At 36.9% G+C, this 19,689-nt stretch overlaps 4 protein-coding genes and 1 long non-coding RNA gene across 8 annotated transcripts; 4 read left to right on the top strand and 1 right to left on the bottom strand.

Annotated features, from left to right (window-relative positions):
* Positions 1–224: 224 nt before the first annotated feature.
* On the top strand, positions 225–1,814 carry LOC141898573 (uncharacterized). Its single transcript, XR_012618575.1, has 3 exons — positions 225–243; positions 1,013–1,098; positions 1,689–1,814. It is a non-coding gene; the product is annotated as an uncharacterized LOC141898573 (long non-coding RNA).
* LOC141898570 (uncharacterized) lies at positions 817–8,792 on the bottom strand. 4 transcript variants are annotated; one of them, XM_074784544.1, is made up of 13 exons: positions 8,776–8,792; positions 5,477–5,578; positions 5,305–5,401; positions 4,920–5,002; positions 4,767–4,832; positions 4,381–4,533; positions 3,592–3,756; positions 2,371–3,291; positions 2,032–2,128; positions 1,884–1,908; positions 1,714–1,806; positions 1,604–1,629; positions 817–1,096 (listed from the first exon to the last, which is right to left on the bottom strand). In XM_074784544.1, the coding sequence occupies exons 2-13, from the start codon at positions 5,540–5,542 to the stop codon at positions 1,083–1,085; spliced, it is 1,806 nt and encodes a 601-aa protein (XP_074640645.1). In that variant the 5' UTR covers positions 5,543–5,578; positions 8,776–8,792; the 3' UTR covers positions 817–1,082. The 4 variants fall into 4 exon arrangements, with proteins under 4 accessions (XP_074640645.1, XP_074640644.1, XP_074640646.1 ...); XM_074784543.1 differs by lacking the exon at positions 8,776–8,792 and adding an exon at positions 6,020–6,095; XM_074784545.1 differs by lacking the exon at positions 8,776–8,792 and adding an exon at positions 6,020–6,095 and having other exon boundaries at positions 3,592–3,744.
* On the top strand, positions 6,365–13,357 carry LOC141898569 (TBC1 domain family member 14-like). The gene is made up of 10 exons (XM_074784542.1): positions 6,365–6,484; positions 7,027–8,193; positions 9,562–9,999; positions 10,353–10,459; positions 10,664–10,827; positions 11,039–11,110; positions 11,341–11,469; positions 11,557–11,666; positions 11,768–11,871; positions 12,228–13,357. The coding sequence occupies exons 2-10, from the start codon at positions 7,106–7,108 to the stop codon at positions 12,452–12,454; spliced, it is 2,439 nt and encodes an 812-aa protein (XP_074640643.1). The 5' UTR covers positions 6,365–6,484; positions 7,027–7,105; the 3' UTR covers positions 12,455–13,357.
* Positions 13,358–13,549: 192 nt separating this feature from the next.
* LOC141900538 (uncharacterized) lies at positions 13,550–15,947 on the top strand. Its single transcript, XM_074787469.1, has 2 exons — positions 13,550–13,996; positions 15,080–15,947. Exons 1-2 carry the CDS (start codon positions 13,635–13,637, stop codon positions 15,252–15,254), a joined length of 537 nt encoding a protein of 178 aa, XP_074643570.1. The 5' UTR covers positions 13,550–13,634; the 3' UTR covers positions 15,255–15,947.
* Positions 15,948–16,446: 499 nt separating this feature from the next.
* On the top strand, positions 16,447–19,175 carry LOC141899759 (WD repeat domain 54-like). The gene is made up of 9 exons (XM_074786271.1): positions 16,447–16,699; positions 16,858–16,920; positions 17,008–17,074; positions 17,171–17,227; positions 17,521–17,598; positions 17,691–17,823; positions 17,966–18,128; positions 18,265–18,330; positions 18,414–19,175. Exons 1-9 carry the CDS (start codon positions 16,475–16,477, stop codon positions 18,540–18,542), a joined length of 981 nt encoding a protein of 326 aa, XP_074642372.1. The 5' UTR covers positions 16,447–16,474; the 3' UTR covers positions 18,543–19,175.
* The last annotated feature ends 514 nt before the right edge of the window (positions 19,176–19,689 follow it).

The following is a 19,689-nucleotide window of genomic DNA, read 5'->3' as shown; positions in this document are numbered from 1 at the left end:
TTCACTTTATTCATATAGTAAAAATATACAGATATAATTGAAAACGATTTACATTACAAGCACACAAATATATTTCAAAAATACAAAATAGCTAACGTGTTCTAGAAATTATTAATAAAAATCAACAGCTTAACGAAAATAATTATTACTACAGATGGCAGCACTTACGATTACTCACTTGCCAATGTCGGACGCCTCGATTCTATTAACCCCTTGCCATTGTATGGCGGATTACTTGATGACGTAGGTGTTCTCGGTTAGGGTCAGGCAATGAGTGGCCAATAATTTGTGACGTCAGTTTATACCTCGATGGTCTAATGCGGCAAAGGAAAGGGCACTGCCCCCATGCCATGATCCACAACTGCTCGTATTCGAATCCCAAATTTTTCTTTTTCGGCCACAGAATGAGAATGGACTAAAATTTAGACTATTTTATTTCGAAACTAAGTTGAACAGTGGCGTTTTCCAACACTTTCCTAACTGCTAGTAGGAGGTTTTCAGTTTAATTTTGCCGAAATTGAGAGAACCACTACTAAATTAGTACAGAGAATGTCTTGCAACTGTCATATATATATAAACTCTCTTCTATGGTATTGTTGTATACTTCTAACTGTCAAAAGGCTGATGTACATGTATCAATTAGATCGGCACAAATAAACAATCATTACTACATTATTTTATTGAAAAAATATTTTATTGCAATTTATTAGCAATTTGTAACAAATTGTTTACAATTAGTATTTAACTGAACAGAAATGAGAAACAATAACAGGATCATTGCCATGAATGAAAACTGATCAAATAATTAGAAGCTCGATTTAATACAGCATTAAGAAACTGAATATATTTTGCTGCTTTTTCCAAATATATGTAATCATTTGATCGCTAACAGTTCAACATCCATTACTTCTTATACAAACATCATTGAGGAATTACACTAAAAATAAATCACATATTTATATAGTGATACTTTCCTATAAAATTTGCATATTCTAACAATAATTTTTTTCAGAGCGACTTGCTGACAATTAATCCTATGATAAGCCTATAATGATCATTCTTCTATAGCACCACTGACTGTTTTATCCAAACATATCTGTAAGATATTAAAATATATCATTAAGGCTAAACAAAAATGATACCTTGTTTCTCCGCAGCGGCCGGGTCATTTTTGTAAAATATGATAAAATTTATAAACAGTTCATTTCTATAGCGGCCGGGTCTGTTATGGTAAAATTGATCACGATTTTTAAAAAAGTAATGTACAGGGTAGATAGGCGGCCGGCCTGGTCAACATTTAAGCTCATCAGAGCGGAGAAACAAGGTATCAATTTTTTTTAGCCTAATCAAATGTTATCAATTCATCAATTCACATGTTATCAAGATCAATCAAAAATCCTTGTAGGACTGTTATTTAGAATGAGGGAAGCTTTGCCCACCGATATTCAGATATCTCAAAGATTGTAGGTGTGCATGAACACCATTCAATTTGGACATGAAACTAGTTGAATTAAAGCAGATTTCTCATAAATCAGATGAATTTCATTTGATCCGATTAATCCCAATTAAGCATTGTTTATTGTATACGAGATATTTAACATACCTTCATCTGTTTCTTGTGGTCGAGTGCTGAAACATAGTGAATATATATTATAAGATTTGTAAAACTCATTCGATTTATTTTTCAGATGGATTAAAAGATACTAGACTTACCCAATAGATGCTTCTGGTTTCCCACCTTGTGTTCCAACCTCCGATGATTTTTTTTCTCGAACTTCCCTCAGTGGATTTTTACGTGGATGATGCCTAAGAGTTAAAACATTTTGATAAAAAAACTTATCCTTTAAAAAACTGTTTGTAAAGAGATCTGCAATTGAACCTACCACTGGTGTATTGATGGCAATGAATCTATATTGAAATAAATGAAAAACAAATCAATGTAGAACAATATGAACTCAATTACTCTGACTTTTACTGCCAGTCGCAGTTTGCTGACTAAGTTAGCGGTATAAGTTTAGAATCGATACTAACCTGAAGTTCCCTCACAACCAGAGGCATGATGTGTAATTTCACTGTGAGGGTATTCATCATAACATATTGGACAGGTTACCATTTCATCTTGTAGTAACTAAAATTAAACAGAGATATCAAAACAATTACACATCGATATCGATGAATATAGTAGACTGGTTGGCACTGCTGTAAATATCTCACAGAGTTGACCATATTACCGAGCTGAGAATTTGGAGAGATTGAAGGTTTTACAAAATAGATTTTAGTAAAATTCACTGATTTGAGAGACGTCGAGAGTAAAGAGTCTACTGTATATCGAATAAATGCAGAGTTTATAATTGAAACATGTTGTAGTACCTCTGGTGGTATTACTTCAGGTTCGATATTTTTCAGACGGTTATCTTTCATCGGAGGCGTTATTCTATCCTCTTCTATATTAGATTCAAAATCGTAGATATCATCGACTAGCGGTTTTTTTTTCCGAGATAACCTCACCGGATTCCTACGTATTCCGTCGTCTGACGACTGATTATTAGATGAACGCTTCCCTCGACCCCGACATGTAGTAATTTGTGGTTTATTTTCACTGGATGAAGGTGATAACCACATGTTGTCTGTTGTTGCGCGATTGTTAACGCTCTGGCGCCGCTGCGGTAGTTGAGCTATTCGTTGATTTAAAGGCAGTTCCCACGTCTCACTTTCCTTGAAATCAATCTCTTTTTCTTCCGTTAATAAACGTTGTTTCGTATTAGCCTGAAAGTCAAGATCGGGAGATTCAGCGCGGCTAGAATCCATTCCGATCCTTCCCATTTGCTTCGCGATTTCGAATCTTTTCTCTTCGGGTATTTTCAATGATGACGCGCGTTTAATTTTACGTTTTTTTTCCGATATTTGCGACGGTAAACAACTGAATTCAGGTCCTAAATCCTTGCCCTCCTCCGCATCAGAGTCTGTATCGCTTTGAGCAGTTTCCCCCCTTTGATAAACATCTAGTGTGCCCGGTATATGAGGACCAGGTTTTATAGATTCAATTCCTTCCCACGATATTCGCGATCGTAGACGCGATTGATATTCAAACAAATGTCTATGATAGTTGAGAATGTGTTTGTATACTCTAAGGCTTTGTTTGCGCGGACAAGCGCCCTTTGGTGTAAAATATGAGAACTCGTTACAAGTGTTTCTTTTATACACGCGTTTTAACTGTTTCGGTTGCGGTGATTTTGACGAATCGTCATCGGACCACTCTTCAAATGAAAAAATCGGACGATAACGTTTTTCCTAAAAAGCAACAAAAAATGCATTTATTATAATTTCAATAATCAAAAACAATTAGGATCCAATTCCAAAGGGTTCAAGTCCCTCTGGGTTAAAGAGCATTGAAAATGAACCTGTTTCAACTCTTTCGTCACGCTGTGAAACCGGGTTTCCATTCCACAGTTTCTTTAGTTAAATTTTACTAAGCTAAGAACTAATCATCACAAAATTCTGGTGTCCACGAAAAAACTGAACACTTATCAAACTGAACTAAGATTGAGGACTTTGAGCTGCAGATGTGCCCGATAGTAATCAAACACATACCACTTTTACATTTTCGTTTCTTCCTCTTTTTAGTTGAGGAGCTTGTTCAGATGAAAGACGTCTTCGTTTTGAGGAATGAGATACCGAATCAGTGCTATAAATATTATCTTCATTCTGATCAGTCTCATCAATTTCTACATCAACTTCATCGTTCTGAAAATATGTCTGTACAGAAATTAGGCTAAACAAAAATGATACCTTGTTTCTCCGCAGCGGCCGGGTCATTTTTGTAAAATATGATAAAATTAATAAACAGTTCATTTCTATAGCGGCCGGGTCTGTTATGGTTAAATTGATCACGATTTTAAAAAAAGTAATGTATAGGGTAGATAGGCGGCTGGCCGGGTCAACATTTAATCTCAGCAGAGCGGAGAAACAAGGTATCAATTTTTTTTAGCCTTATTAGTTCATAATTTTGAGGTAAAATTGTCCGAATCAATGCAGTTGCGACAAGTTATTGGATCACTAAAATGACAAAATTATTCAGCTTTGCATACTCAAGCTACAATGGAAGCGTAAATGCAGTCAAAGCGCTTTGTAAACTCAAAGCACCATATTTTTCAATAGATCAATACATGCTTAATACAAAAATTTTCACCGGTAGAAATTTACCAAATCTTACAGTTATTCAGTGAAAATCTAAGCACATCAAATTTGTAAAAACACCATATTCTTCAGGATCCACATTTTCAATTACGTTTGACGATAGAGTTGAAATTAGTTCATTTCCGATGTTTAAATCTATATCGAAGTCAACTATGTCGATCTGGATCTTGTTTCCTAAGTTACCTGACTACCTTCAGACTGCTTACTGGCATCTGTGTTGTTTGTCCAGGGAAAGTCATTAATCTGGGAATTATTCAATTCACGTATGACAGTCACATCACCTTCATCATCATCATCATCATCAGTAATTCTATCCTCTAAATTAAGGCCCTGCGTCTGAAAATGTTCAAAAGAAGATGCATCTATCAGCTTCAGGGTTAATTAGTTACCTAATCGTTGGTGGTAAGCTTTTTACAATCGGATGAGCTTATACCAACGATAATGTGGTTTGTGAAAATATCCACAGACATGTTTCTGACTACTTCAGGGTGAAACCCGACAAAATACCATTAGTTAAAACTTTTTGCGGTGGATCTGACCAGTATCGAGTGGAGCCTAGTAAAACTAACCTGTTCATTTTCATTAATTGGAATCTCGTCAAAATCCACCGAATTTTCACCTTTAGCTTTTTCTTGCTGAAAAAATAACGAAGAACAAAACACTTCCACAAATTTGAATGGTAGTAATTTTTCTGATTTTCAGGGAACACTGTAGTCACTTACCTCCACATCTTTTGATTCTCGTAAAGTCTTTAACAAATTTTCTTTCTCTTCTTGACATATATGTGGTTCGTAAAAACCAAAACCTAAAATATGGAATTCACAAACTTTTTACGAGACTCAAAACATAAGGCCTTAATGAGGAGGAGCATAAAACACATGCACATTAGTCTAGTATCAAGCCATTGTTCTCCACAGGGGAACCCATAAACAACGTCCGGTATTCAGACTAACATGCACATATGTTTCTCTCTAAGTAAAACAGATACAACATTCAGCACGAAAGAACATCAAATTTTTTCTGCAAACAAAAACTTTCATAAAATTTCAAGTATTTTTATAAATTTTCACATCAATTTCACACAGATTTCACTCGTGAATTTCATACTTTCCAATAATTCATCAATGTTGCTATCATCATTATTGCTATTTGTTTGCCCATTGTTGCCTTTGTTTTTTAATCTTTTGGTCGGAATCAGATTAACCTATAAAATAGAAACATATAAACTCTTATTTTCCAACCATCAAATGAATACTAATTCACAACTTATTCTACTGACATCATCATGATTATCACTAGTAGAAGATTCTATTACTGATCTGCGAGATCGTCCAGATCGATCCATACTCGCTATACAAAGTTTATATCTCTATCTCAATATCTGAAAAACAGAAGAAATGAGTAAATTTTCAAAAGCGGATTGTCAGAAACCTGGTGTGGGGCTTATCAGTTTCACAAGCGGATATTTTCATACACCACATATATTGGTTTAAAGCCTAGCCAAGATTACAAAAGCTTACCACCAACGATTAGATAACTAACTATAGGACCCGGACCCCGAAAACCACCACCCAAGAAGCGCCCCTGCTGAAAGACACGGGTAGTGAATACGTGATAAGTGCCGATAATTAAAGACTTTGATTCTGGTAGGTTTTGGGCGGTAAATAGTGCGATGAGATAAGTCTTAATTTACGTTATCTATCATCTGAAAGATGAGGATGAAGAGAAAATGTGAATTGTTTCAGCAAGATGAGAGACATATATATCTAAACAGTTCATTGATTGACAGGCGTTGACACAGGTTCATTTCCCTAACATTTACATTTTAGACGACCGAACTTTCACTTCAAATTGAGCGCTGCACGCGACACGCACCGGGACGGGTATTCGACGCCGTATGAAGACTGTGTGGCACCGGATACTCTACGCCGCACGTCGAACTAACATTATATATTATTGACGAATCGATCATATCGTACACCTGAAGTTATTCGCAAAGTTTTATCTATTTCTTAGAATTATTTTACCTCGATATATCTAATAATACGTATTCGTTTTCGGCAGAGAAGTGCTAGCTACGTATATAAAAATCACGCTAAATTGAATTGATGTAGTTATTTCAGTAGGAAGTGACCCAGTTTCATATTTATAACTTGAGTATAAACAAATTTTCAAAATGGCGTATCATCAAATTGGAAAAAAATCGGGGATGTTATTAACTGATTAATAATAGATAATGACACCTGCTGTTCAGCGCTGTGCGCTTAATGGACCGTGTTGATTAAAGGTGATACTTCACATGATTTTTGATTCTAATTAGTTTATACCGTGGAGAGTAATATTCAATTTGTTTGGGCGTTAAAAAATTCCCAATGCACCACACACACACCGTCCGTCCGTCACACACAACAACGAGTCTTACTCTTGAGACACACGACACTTAAGTTCAATCAATCATGACAGATTCAACACAGTGTTCAAGTCATTTTTGTTGACTGACTTGATTGGATTCAAGTTTCTTATCCACTAGTTGCTACTATATACCACAAAAACAAGCCCATCAAGCAAGCAAAGTGTCAAAAAGTTGAGTATGAGACTGGTCCCTCCTCGACCTCACTCACTCAACTCTGCTGTCCAAAAACTCGTCATCTGATCATATAATAAACTGTGTCTGTTCACTAGCATGGCAAGAACTTCACTTGAAGCCTCGACATCATTACCACCACCACGGCATCCAGGGGTTGGGCTAGTCATATATACTTTCCAAAATCAACATTGTATGACCTTTAGCTTAAATTCATAGAAAAAAAATCATATTTCTAATTGTAGATAGAGGCAGAGGTGTGCGTGTGAGGTGAAGAGAGGATCAATGTAGTTTCATGATGAACTCAATTGGCAGCATTAAAACATGCCAGTTTTATCTGATAACATCATCACTGATGCAGCATCATCACTGAAATCTAACGAAGCGTTGGAGAGAAATATGGCTTCAGCCTCTAAAACGACTTCATCAATCGCCGATCATCAATCCTCGTCGTCGCCCCACGCGAATAATTCGAAAATGAAACTCGAACAATTGAATCATCGCGATTCGTCCGTATTCGAAACGGATCGATCTTCGAGTTTACCGAATCTAACGACAAACACCGATTCGTATTCCGATTGTTCGCCGTGCGAAAAGTTCTACAGTTGTAATTCAACGGATCGTTTAACATCTCCGTGTTGTTCACCGGGAAGCATCGAACAGGCGGAAGAAAACAGTCAATTATTACGCGTTAATTCATCCGATGAACTGGTGAATAATCTAGCGACTTCGATGGAGGATTGTCATCTGTTAGCGGGAAAAATCTCATCGGTTGAAATGAATAATTCGATCTGTGATAGTATACTGTTAGAATCTACTCGATCTAATAATACCTTACACCACCAGGGGGCGGCTGTTACCGTCAACGTTAATCCGGAAAATAGTCGACTTTCGACCGTTTTAGAAAACATCCCGCTCGTCTATATACCGCATACTAGAGTTCTGAGCGTTCAAAACGATGTCGCGCAGTCGTCGGAAATAAACGTACAACAGCGCGACGATCGTCATCAAGTCGATCACGATGGAATATCGAATCTCGACCAGCAGCAGCAGCAGCAGCAGCAGCAGCAGCAGCAGCAAGAACACGCCGAAAACACCACGTCACAATCTACGATAGAAAGAGTTAATTCAGTGACCACCGACGCGTCGTCTCATTCGAGTATGTCTAGTTTAAGTACCGGTACTGATTTATCGATATCAACCGCCGCCGGGGCGGAGGAGGTCGCCACCGATATTCAACTAACCGATATCGATTTAACCGACGATACCGGATTCGTCGAGATTAATCTCCATTCGAGAAACACGTTTGAGAAAGCGGCGATCAGTGAACCGATGACCAGTGATAACGATGTCTCATTACAACAGGCAGCTAAAGGAAAACGCAGTAAAGCTCTCTCCAGTTTCCTTTCGAAGTAAGTTGCAGCATTTCGGTCTTTTAGAGTTTATTGATATTCTATGTATAAATCGGTGATAGACTTTTCTTGGACACTGCATAGTGGTGTATTGGTATATTTTCAACACCAGGGATGGGGATAGGGTAGTCAGTAACCCGTCTGTGGTTTAGTTTCGCGATCGGATGTTGCTATAAGCCCATCTGATTGTAAAAAGCTTACCACAAACGATTAGGTAACTAACTAGGGATCGGTTTGAATTTTCAAATTATCTCCAGCACTTTAGTAGTAGTAAGTGTTTATTAGTTAGCACTGAAAGGGTTAAGTCGCGTTCACACTTCATCATTTAGAATGTTCTCAATGTAATCCATTCAAATTTAGTTGTTGACCGGTAGTTTATCAGTATGTGTCCAAGGGCAAACGATTACACAGACCGGGAACAAAAGGAGAATTTTAAGCTGTTTACATTGTTATTAAATATTCCTTCCAAATTCATACAGATAAATCCCTTTTTATTGAACATGTATTTTTTTTGGTTTAGTCTCTATTGCTTAATTCAATCAGTTGAACTTTGGTTGAATTAATGCTTATGATACTAATTACCGGATTTGCAGTCGTGTCCTCATTTCAATGAATGTATAGTGTATAGTGTGTAATTGTTCTGGTAAATAACTATAGACCGAAGTACAGAGACATATATATCTACACGTCGTATGTTATCATGTGCTGACTTCATTCATTTGACTGTGAATCAGTGAACAGAGCGAACATAAACAGGATTTATGAACATTTTTACTAATGAAAGACACTAACAAAAGGTAACAACTGAGACACTTGTTTCCTTAAAGTATAGATTGTATATGGATGTTTTCTACTGATCTGGTGAATTTAGCTTTTAAAATCCTGATATTTTGGGGATTTTTGAAGAAATTTGTTTGGAAAAGGGCTAAAAAGGATGTTTGGATAAAGCAGGTTTACATTACTCATACATCAAACTCACTTGAGACACTTGTTTCCTTAAAGTATAGGTTGTATATGGATGTTTTCTACTGATCTGGTGAATTTAGCTTTAAAAATCCTGATATTTTTGGGATTTTTGAAGAAATTTGTTTGGTAAAGTGGACTAAAAAGGATGTTTGGAAAAAGCAGGTTTACATCAAAGTTGAAAGTTTTATCATCGAATAAGTCGTCATATTACATAGGTTGTCTTGAATACAGTTTTTGAATCCTCGTTTGTTTTTCCGTGTAAGCTTGGATTTCGTGTTAGGGTCCATGCCATGGTGTTTAAGTTTCACACTGTACATCTATTATTGTATTATTACATAGTTATTCTGTACATGTGTTACATTTCCTTTGTGAAATATTGATCATCCATAAACTATTTTACAGAAACCTTTTTTCGAAGCGAACTAAGGACCAATCAAAGGTCAATGAACCGCCTAGTCCATTGGGATGGAAATTATTCGGCAAAGTGCCACCGAAACAAACTCCGTTAAAAGATGCAGCTCAAATAAGTGAAGAATATCAAGCACGACATCGTCTACAGATGTTATCACCGATTCGATGCCGGAAAAAAGACGTCGAAGTTCTCTCGACGACCGCGTTGATTTTAGAAAATCGGCCGATGAATTTGCCGAGTAAATCACCTGAAGAGGAACTACGCCATAAACTGGAATACGAAGCGATGGTCGAAGCGGCGAAAAAGAAAGAACTGAAAGAATTAAAAATGAAGAAAAAACAAATGCAACATCAATTGAAGATCGAAGATCAATTGAGCGCATCGTTACAAATCTGGAACAATCAAATATTACCAAACTGGGATAATACGTGAGTACAGAATTTAAATTCAACACATGGCTACTGACCTGGATAACAAATCCTGAAAAATCTTTGGGAATTTGATACATTTTTGTGAAACATGGACAACTCAGGAAATTTGAGGTTGTTTCGATGTGCAGTTTTATTGATGTCGAATCACGAGAGCCAGCGTATGTGACATTTTAAAGAATCTTTCACTTTTCTTAGCAAAAAGACTTTGAATGCTTAACCTTTAGCTAGCTCAGGGAATATTTCCCTTTTACGAAGAAAGTTCAGCGAAATCCGAGAGGGATTCGAGAATTTAGAAATAGTGGTCTCCCTACGATATTACATACTGGTAATGTGTAACGATTTAATTTCAGTAAAGAATCTAAGAAAGCTCGAGATCTTTGGTGGTTAGGAATCCCTTCTAGTGTTCGTGGTAAAGTATGGAAACTCGCTATAGGAAATGATCTCAATTTAACACAAGGTAACAATTGAATAAAATACATAAGTACACAACGTATTTATCAATTAGAGTCAAACTTTTCATGAACTGTGAAATCTTTATGATTAATAGTCGTGTGTCTGAAATGAGCAAAATTGACGAGACGTTTTATCACGATTGATTTAGGTCATTGTTTACGCTGCTGTTCTTTTATCGATTCTTTTAAACGTTGCTCTATCTTTGTAGAATTGTATGAAATATGTCTCGGTCGAGCTCAGGATTATCTGAAGTTATTACAGCAATGTTGCGAGAATGGTGAAGATTTTCGTTGTAACAGTAAAGAAGCAAGCGTTGACGTGATTAGACTCGACGTATCTCGAACATTCCCTCAACTCAAAGTCTTTCAAAAGGTGGAATATATTTTGCAAACTGCTTCACGCTCAAACTTGCTTAAAGTCGCCATTGTTAGGATGATCGTTATTGATCTTATCGACTTATGCACTTAGTAAATTGTGACTGAAAAATAAAGAATTCAGTAATGTGACAACTGATCCACGGGTTAAACTACTGTCAAAATGAAGATTTTAAAAGTTATCGAATGAATTTGTAATTATATTTTAGGGTGGACCATATTACGACATGTTGCATAGTTTACTGGGAGCCTACACCAGTTATCGACCTGATGTTGGTTATGTAAGTTATTTACAGGAAACTACATTATCCTCTCTGGCAATCAGCTCATTCTACAGGACCCGATTCCACGGTTGTCAGTGAAAATTTGACTCGGAGTTAACTCACTGAAAATTAACTAATTCAAAGTCAAACACACGACTATGGAGAACTGGATCCTGTATATGAATCAGTCTTCTGTAGTCATTTCTATCATTATTTGTAATTAAACACAGTGTTATTATCATCTTTAGGTTCAGGGTATGTCATTCCTTGCTGCTGTTTTGTTACTGAACATGGACGTTGCCGATGCTTTTATCTGTTTTGCCAATCTTTTAAACAAACCATGTCAAGTAGCATTCTTTCGTATTGATGAAACACTGGTATGTACTGTTCATAGTTTTAATCGATTCATCAACACAAAAACATGTCCTACATATGAAGTACTATTCAATTGTGTTCTATTTTAGATGAAAGCATATTTTCAAGTTTATGAAGATTTCTTTCTCGAGAATCTCCCGAAGTTATACAAACATTTTAAAAAGCATAACCTTTCGCCAGATCTGTATATAATTGATTGGTAAGTTCATGCTGGTAGGATGACAATGATGATATAGTCTGTCCTCATTTCCCTTGTGATAAGTATATGATTTAATGATGATGAATCAATTATTATTGTAGGATTTTTACCCTATATAGCAAATCACTGCCACTAGATGTTGCTAGTCGGGTTTGGGACGTGTTCTGTCGCGATGGAGAGGAATTCTTGTTTAGGACAGCATTAGGTATAAATCGAACATAAATATCTGGGGCTGGTTTCATAGATCGGGTGACCAATTTATCTTTAACCTAGTTATGAGAATTCACTTAAATGTTCTTAAACTTGGCCTGGGACTAATTTTGCCAGTCCCAGTTTGTCAGAGTTAGACAAAATTTCACTGTTTCTGTAAAATCTCATATCGTTCCCAGGGGCTGTTTTGCCCCCACATCTATGAAACTGGCTCCTAATTACAGCATGGCCACTTACCTGAAAATAAGGGTAAATTTGGGGAAATAAAAGTGGCCACCCTGGATTATAATTGGAATGTTGGTTCGTTCTGATAATGGATGAATTGATAAAAACTGATGTTTGTCTTTGCAGGAATTTTGAGGATGTTCGAAGCAGTTTTGTACAATTTGGATTTTATACATTTGGCGCAGTTTCTTACGAAACTACCGGAGAATATCACGGCGGAGCAATTGTTTAAAAATGTCGACTGCATCAAGATGCAGATCGATAAACGACGATTTTCGAACGTTCTGACGGCAAAAAAAGACCAGTTGTTGTTAGAGAAGGAGCGAGAGAGCATTGACGGCGGAACTACGTGACAACAATGAATCTCATTATTGTAGGTTTTAAAATAGCATTAACTGAGCGCAGAAAAATGAGAGTTTCAATGTGTTGAACGAATACTGAGGCTCCTGAACCGAGTTATTCAATTAGTCTTATGTTATGGTGCTATAACAAGTTAGAGAATCAGTGAAAGAATGAATGATACAGATCGAGGGTCAGTACAGAATTCTGAATCGGGGAAAACGAAGGTTTTAGAAAAATTCACCAACTCGTGCAGTTTAGATCGTGAGTCTACTGTAATAAGGAGTCAAAGCAGGTGAATGTTCTTAGAAATTTTGAAGGAATAAATATAATTGATTGGAATTCAGGGATAGAATTGTGTCCACAAGTGTAAAATGTACATAAACAGGCTGGTCCAATGTCCACATAATGATTCAATATACAAACACGCCTATATCTCCTTCCTATAATCACATATCACAATTTCAGAATTGACTGATACAGGTTTATTAGAAGCTGCTACTGGTAAATTGCATGTTAAGATAGAAAAGTTATTTCTCATAGTTTCTCTTCATGATTTACACCTTATTCACTTTATTTGCTACCGATAAATGTTGTTTGATAGATAAAGATTTGTTGGGAGTATCAACTATCCAGACCTGACTAAAATAATTTCACCAAATAATTCGCATTGGCTTTGAATAGAACACTAGCTAGGCTACACATCTTTTAATGTATTTTTGCTGGTCTATGCAAGAAGGGAGTCCATTGTGGCAAAGTCAAAAATTGCAGTAGATTCTGCTAGTGTTAGTTATTGGCGAAATCATCATGTGACTCATTTTTTTAAGTTAATGATGAGTATCAATTGATGTACATTTACAAGTCTTTCTGTTCGACAATTTTGGCAATCTAAAAACTCTGTAGTAAGAGAAAATATTAAACGTAATGAGTTTATAAAGTTATGTTGAAAATAAATTTGTGTTTCATATTTATGTTTTGTTGTATTTATTTGCTGATTTGTCTCAATAAAATCTGATTTGAATTTGCATACCCAGTAGATGGCAGCAGCTACCATCGTGCGTGCGTATTTCGCTATGCTGGAGCATACCATTTCCATATATGGTAATCGGGTCGTGAATAATTACTAGCCGGTCCTCCCAGTTTTCAATTTCTCACCGGCGGAGGAGCGAGTTGCTGACACATACTACCGTCAACATGGCGATGTCTGGTGTAACGGTCGATGATGATGTTATAAGTTTATTCAGAGAGCTCAAAGGTGGATCTAGTAAATCTGAACAAGGGCATCAGATGAAAAAAAAATTCCCGGATCAGCGGCTGAAAGCTGTGGCGTTCAAATTTTCCAAGAATTTGGAAAAAATCGAGATAGATGAAGATCTGACACTTTTTCCGTCGCAGGACGTGAACAAAGTCAGCGAGATTGATTACGATAAGGAAAGAGAAGATTGGCAAAAATTAAGCGAAAGTCTTCCAGAGAAACATTGTAGATATGCGGTATATGATTTATATTACAACATGAAATCATCAGGATTACGAACTAAAGTGATATTGGTCGCGTGGTAAGTGCGTGTGTGTGTGTGTGTGTGTGTGTGTGTGTGGTGTTACTCATCACCTCTCATGATGACGTCACTTTCTTTGTTTCTTTGAATTGTTATTAGTTGTGGACTTTACTGTGGTTAGGTAATGCACTACTGTTATTAGACTGTCTGGTCATGACAAACAAAGAGTAACAATGACAGACCCAAGTTATCTGTGCTAATGTCCAAGTCCTGTTAAATGTATACATTGATACTTGCCCTGGGCTACTAGGGCTAGGGGCCCTGGCAGCCTGGGGTCGCCCTCTTTTTCACCTTGTATTGATAAAATGGGTTACTGATCAAATGCTTAGCCATGTGGGCCATTGTATCATGTAAACTATATGAGAACTGTCATTGATTCATAGATGATATTGTAATATTGTATTGCGCTTGAAGAATGTACGCCATTGCCTGACTCTTAAGATGATTTGGATTGATTCCCAAATAAATAATCTGGCGATCTGTTCCAACATGTAAGATCCGAGCGATTGACTCTGACATGATCCCTGTTAGATTCTTGCAGCAAACTTCGGTTATCGCAGTTAGTCAACTATATTTGCGATCTAAGTGTACTGCCTGGAAATATAGTCGACTACGCACCTGAACATGTTCGCTGTAGTTCGGACCAAGTTCCAAGATGGCCAACACTGAAATGTCTCCGGACCAAAGTGCATTCAGTTCTGATGACTAGTAGACCTAAAACTTCACCATAGGGAAATCACCTGGATTTACATACATCTCATAATTGCAGGGTCCGATCTAAGCACTTGTCCTATTGCCCGGGACAAGTATATATTCTCCTCAGGGCTAGTAGGTTATCATTATCACTTTCCCCCCGGGCTAGTGCAATTTTATGTCATAAAACTTTTTTCCCACGATACAACGGATGATAATGCCACCAATCGGATTGCCTGTGTAGGGCAAGTAGCTTTTGGGGGGGGGGGCAAGCAAAATATCAGATATGCTTGCCCGGGCAAATGGCTTTCATTCCTTAGATCGGACCCTGTGATTGTGTAGATAAACTTTTCTTGTATTAAATTCGAGTATTTTTTCGATGTATTTCAGGGCACCCGATAAAGCTTCTATAAAGGATAAAATGTTATTCGCTTCAACGAAGGATACCGTAAAGAAAAAGTTAGACGGAATCGCTGGTGAATGTCAGGCGACAGATTACGACGAGTTGGACTTGCCGGCGACTATAGCGACTGTATCCCGCGGTGATGCTGTCTACGATCGTTAGATCACATATCGGTTATGATGATGACCACGGATGGTTATGATGCACATGTATAAATAATCCTTTCATTTGCTTTGTATCCAAGACAGTTTTCGGGGCGCTGCATTATTTACGACTACAGAACAATAAATTGTCGACTACTACACTATTCTGTCTCAACCTAAAAACCGATTCGGTTCCGGTCAATGTATTTTTGGTGCTGATGTACTGTAGTATTAACGATGAGACTTAGACCGGTGCCCCGACCCCCCGGAATTGTAGTGCTTATTTTACTCAAGTTTGTGACTTTAAAGTACGAGTTTTATCGGTACAAAATATCTATCAATATTCAGAATTTGAAGTTGAAATTTTCACGTGTACTTTAGCATTCGTTATTGTAATGTATTTTTCTGTGTATATTTGACAGATATTTTGTGCTTTGTATTATGCTACTACTGCTGCTGCTGCTAGAACTTGGCATTTAATACTTAAAATTTGAAATTAAACTCTAGTTTATGGAATTAATCAGTGGTTTTCACACACGCGTCTCATTTTGCATTTTTTATCTGGATCAAGCATTTCTGTTGATAATTCTTTGAATAATGAACCATTAAATTCTCGAACAAAAAATCCCTTTCTAAAAGGTACATTTTGCAGTTGTTTTGTGAGGAATAAATTGTATACATGGCACTTAATTCGTGACAAATAAATTGTAGGATGAGATTGGTTTGTTTGTCTTTACTTTGTTCTGAAGTGAATGTCTTTAACTTACTGGTTCTGAAGTGAAGAAAGTGAGTTCCAGACCAATTTCCTGAAAGTACCCTTCCAGAAGTCAAATATTGGTAGGCCACTCTTCCAAGATACCCTATGAACACACTATTACTGAGATTTTCATGAAAAACGTCGATGTTTGATCGTGTCAGTCTTGAGGTCCCCGAAAGTATGTGAACTTCGAAGAATCTGAGCGTTCCGGCCAACCTGACCGTTGTTCCGAACAGATCGGGGTGACTGGTATTTAGACAAGATAACGTGGTTAATCGGTTGCATAAACAAATTACCATTTGTGACTGATACATGGTTAAAAGCGGAGGAAACAAGAAAAGTAAGACAATCATCTGAATACCGCAATGAGAAATATATTTTAATTTGATTGAATTTTGTAAGCGGGAACCAGTCTTGGTAACTTGCCAGGGTTAGCTCTAGTTGACAGAAACCAGGAAGTAGAAATAGACTTGACAGTTGTTATGTATCGAAGAGATAAATCTCTCGTCATCAGAGGCTGTGCCTCATCTATGTGCAATAACTTGAGTGTAATTAATAAAGATGTTAATGGACCATCTGTTTATGCCGTGGTTTACAAGGCAGTTGTAATACTCGTTACTACAGGCACTGAAAATGAACCCCCAACTCACAAACAAGTCATTTTCAAAGAACCAACTGCTGCACACGGTCAGCCACTTGTTTTGCAGGTATGAACGCTTCAAGATGTCACCCCATATATTGATGTCAATGACTTAATCCTTTTGGAGAAACTATAAATTCCAGTCAATTCTTGCCTGGGAATTTTTCAAACACGCTTTTATTTAGCAGTCGGAATAATCTGTTTTATTTACCTTTCTATTTAAAGGCTAAACTGATTCAGTTAGGGGAACGCACAGTTTTGGTTGCTACATCTCAAAAAGGAATTCAGGTTTGCATTAAAGAACCATATAAATTTGAGAACAATGCCCTTCAGTTCAATACATTGATATATGAATGTGATATTGTGTTATTATAGATGTATGAAGGAGATGGTTCTGTAATGTTACATTGGCACGCATTAACAGATCCTAGTAATATGGCAGGTAGCTAAAGTTTTTCATAGAATTAATATCCATACAATGATCAAAATCTTAAAGAAAAAGGAACAAGCGAATTATGAGATTGCGTTTTATTTTCAGCCCAAGTTTGTTTTGCACGAGGTATATGTGCAGTTGGCAATGATATCATTTGTGTAGGTGAGTATTCAATCAACATCTTGTAGTAATATCAATCATACAACCAGATCAAGGTCAGATTGATGTGAAAAATGGACGTCTGCTAAACAAATTGTGAACAATTAGGAAAGTCCTGGTTTTTATGCTACATGCTATGGAACTATATGCCTTCAGATCAGTTACTGCTTATGTTATTGTACCTCAGCATGAAAAAATATGAGAAATCCCGTGAAAAAAGCCTGTTTTAAGGATGCGAAACATGTGAACATTTCTGAGTTCATTTTGACCCTGCCTGCTCATTCTATTATTCGTAGGTACAAGTTCATCTCTGATCCTTGCATTCCGTGTTCCTATTAAAGGCCCAAATATAACTGTTTCTGAAGAATTAAAAGGTATTTCATATTTCCTACCCTTCAGTTATAACATCAATCGAGAAATTCATTAATACAGAAATCATTGTCGTAATGTATGATATCTATATCAGGTCATCAGTATCCAATATGTGATTTGGCTTCGTATAAAGATAAAATGGCCAGCAGCGATAGCGAGGGTAACATAATACTGTGGAAACAGAATGGATCTAAATTGATTAAAACAGTCTCTATATCTGGATCTGGGTAACTATCAATTCTATATCTATAAAACACGGGGACTCGTTACATGTGATGATAATAGTATGAATAATGATCAATTAATTGTGATAAGTACCCTGCGATCCGAAGATCCCTTCGACTATTGACTATAAGTTTGTTAATTCAGGTCTCCGTGTTCGTCGTTATGCTTGTCCGACGATGTTGTTGTCGGTGGATATGGTTCTGGTCACATACGTGTTTATAATTCAAATACCGGTAAAATAGGAGCCGAAGTTAGCGCTCATGCTAGATGGATTACAGCGCTTAGTTTTAATCGCGCGTCCGGCTTGGTAAGTAAACATTTGAGTTTCTATAGAATAACATTAATTGAATCGTCATTATTCAGTAGACATTGGAAATATAAATTCAAGTTAGTTGTCGAATAAACACTATAAACACATAAATTCAAGTGTTTTATAATTGTAGTTATTGTCAGCTGCTGAAGATTCCTTTGTTAATGTTTGGCTGATCAAACCTGGAGCTCTTCCACACGTAAGTTCCCCACACATTTAATACTCTTCAGCGTTCCAATACGTTCATTCATAAATAAAATTGTTATCATTTTCGTTTTATAGATTGAACATAGATTCACTGATTGTATCACTGATCAGCAACTAGTCGGAGCCAGCTTCATTAAACCCGATGGTTCCAGTTTCTGCGTTACTGGTTATGATAATAATGAAATATCGATGTTCACTCGTTAAATTCAGTCAATTATTTATAACTGTTTACGTGTTGTGTATGAAGATATCGGATGACTAGTGCAGCCTGTACCTAGACCCCTTCAGACGGTCACACCTTTTGATGTCTGAAGTCTTGAGGTAAAGAAACTGCAGATAATTCTCAAATTAATTGCCTCGTGTTTTCCCTTGATGATTGGTTTTTGAAGGATGGCGATAATATGCAAAGGGGTGCAGGTTACAGACAGCAGATTCACATCGGTTTATTCAATCCGTCCAAATTAATTGAGCAAATATAATCTCTTAAAGCGCAAAGAGTAACCAGTCTACAATCTTCATTTCATTATACAGTCAACCCCCGCTGATATACCACTCACATCGGTGCAGAACGATTTTGGCGGTATAGAGAGTATGGCAGTGTATCGGGGGTGTTTAACTACGTAATTGTATTGAGATGTACATCCGGGAAGACCTGGCGGTAGGCGGGGGTGGCGGTTAATGGGAGGGCGGTATATCGGGGGTTGACTGTAATCTGTTTGATAACTAATATCATCATTGTTATGTTTTAAATGAAAAGTTGTAATTTCCCTTTGTATCGATACAGTAGGAATCTATTTTAATAACAGTTTATAGAATCATTAGAGAAAATCATTTCACTGCCATTCTCTCAGTTGTGATAGAAATAGATTTATACGTGTTTACATAATAAAGCTATCCATCTCATTCTCTGTGTATGATACTTCTTTTTGTCATTCTTTGAAAGCGTCCGACTCGTACTTGAAATTAGGAAGCAAAAAATTCAATCAATGACTTCATACTTACCTACAAGGATCTATTTGGCTGTCAAGATGGCGTATTCACGGAAAAAGGATGTGGCTGCATTTGTTTTTATAGGTTCACTGATTTTATCCTAAGGCTAAACAAAAATGATACCTTGTTTCTCCGCAGCGGCCGGGTCATTTTTGTAAAATATGATAAAATTTATAAACAGTTCATTTCCATAGCGGCCGGGTCTGTTATGGTGAAATTGATCACGATTTAAAAAAAAGTAATGTATAGGGTAGATAGGCGGCCGGCCGGGTCAACATTTAAGCTCAGCAGAGCGGAGAAACAAGGTATCAATTTTTTTGGCCTAAATTACGAATTTTCACTGCTTGGAATAGTAGCTTCA

Source organism: Tubulanus polymorphus, chromosome 2, assembly GCF_964204645.1.
Source record: "Tubulanus polymorphus chromosome 2, tnTubPoly1.2, whole genome shotgun sequence".
In the NCBI taxonomy this organism is placed as follows: Eukaryota; Metazoa; Nemertea; class Palaeonemertea; order Tubulaniformes; family Tubulanidae; genus Tubulanus; species Tubulanus polymorphus.
Note: the sequence above shows the minus strand (reverse complement) of the source record. Positions and strands in the feature narration are given on the sequence as shown.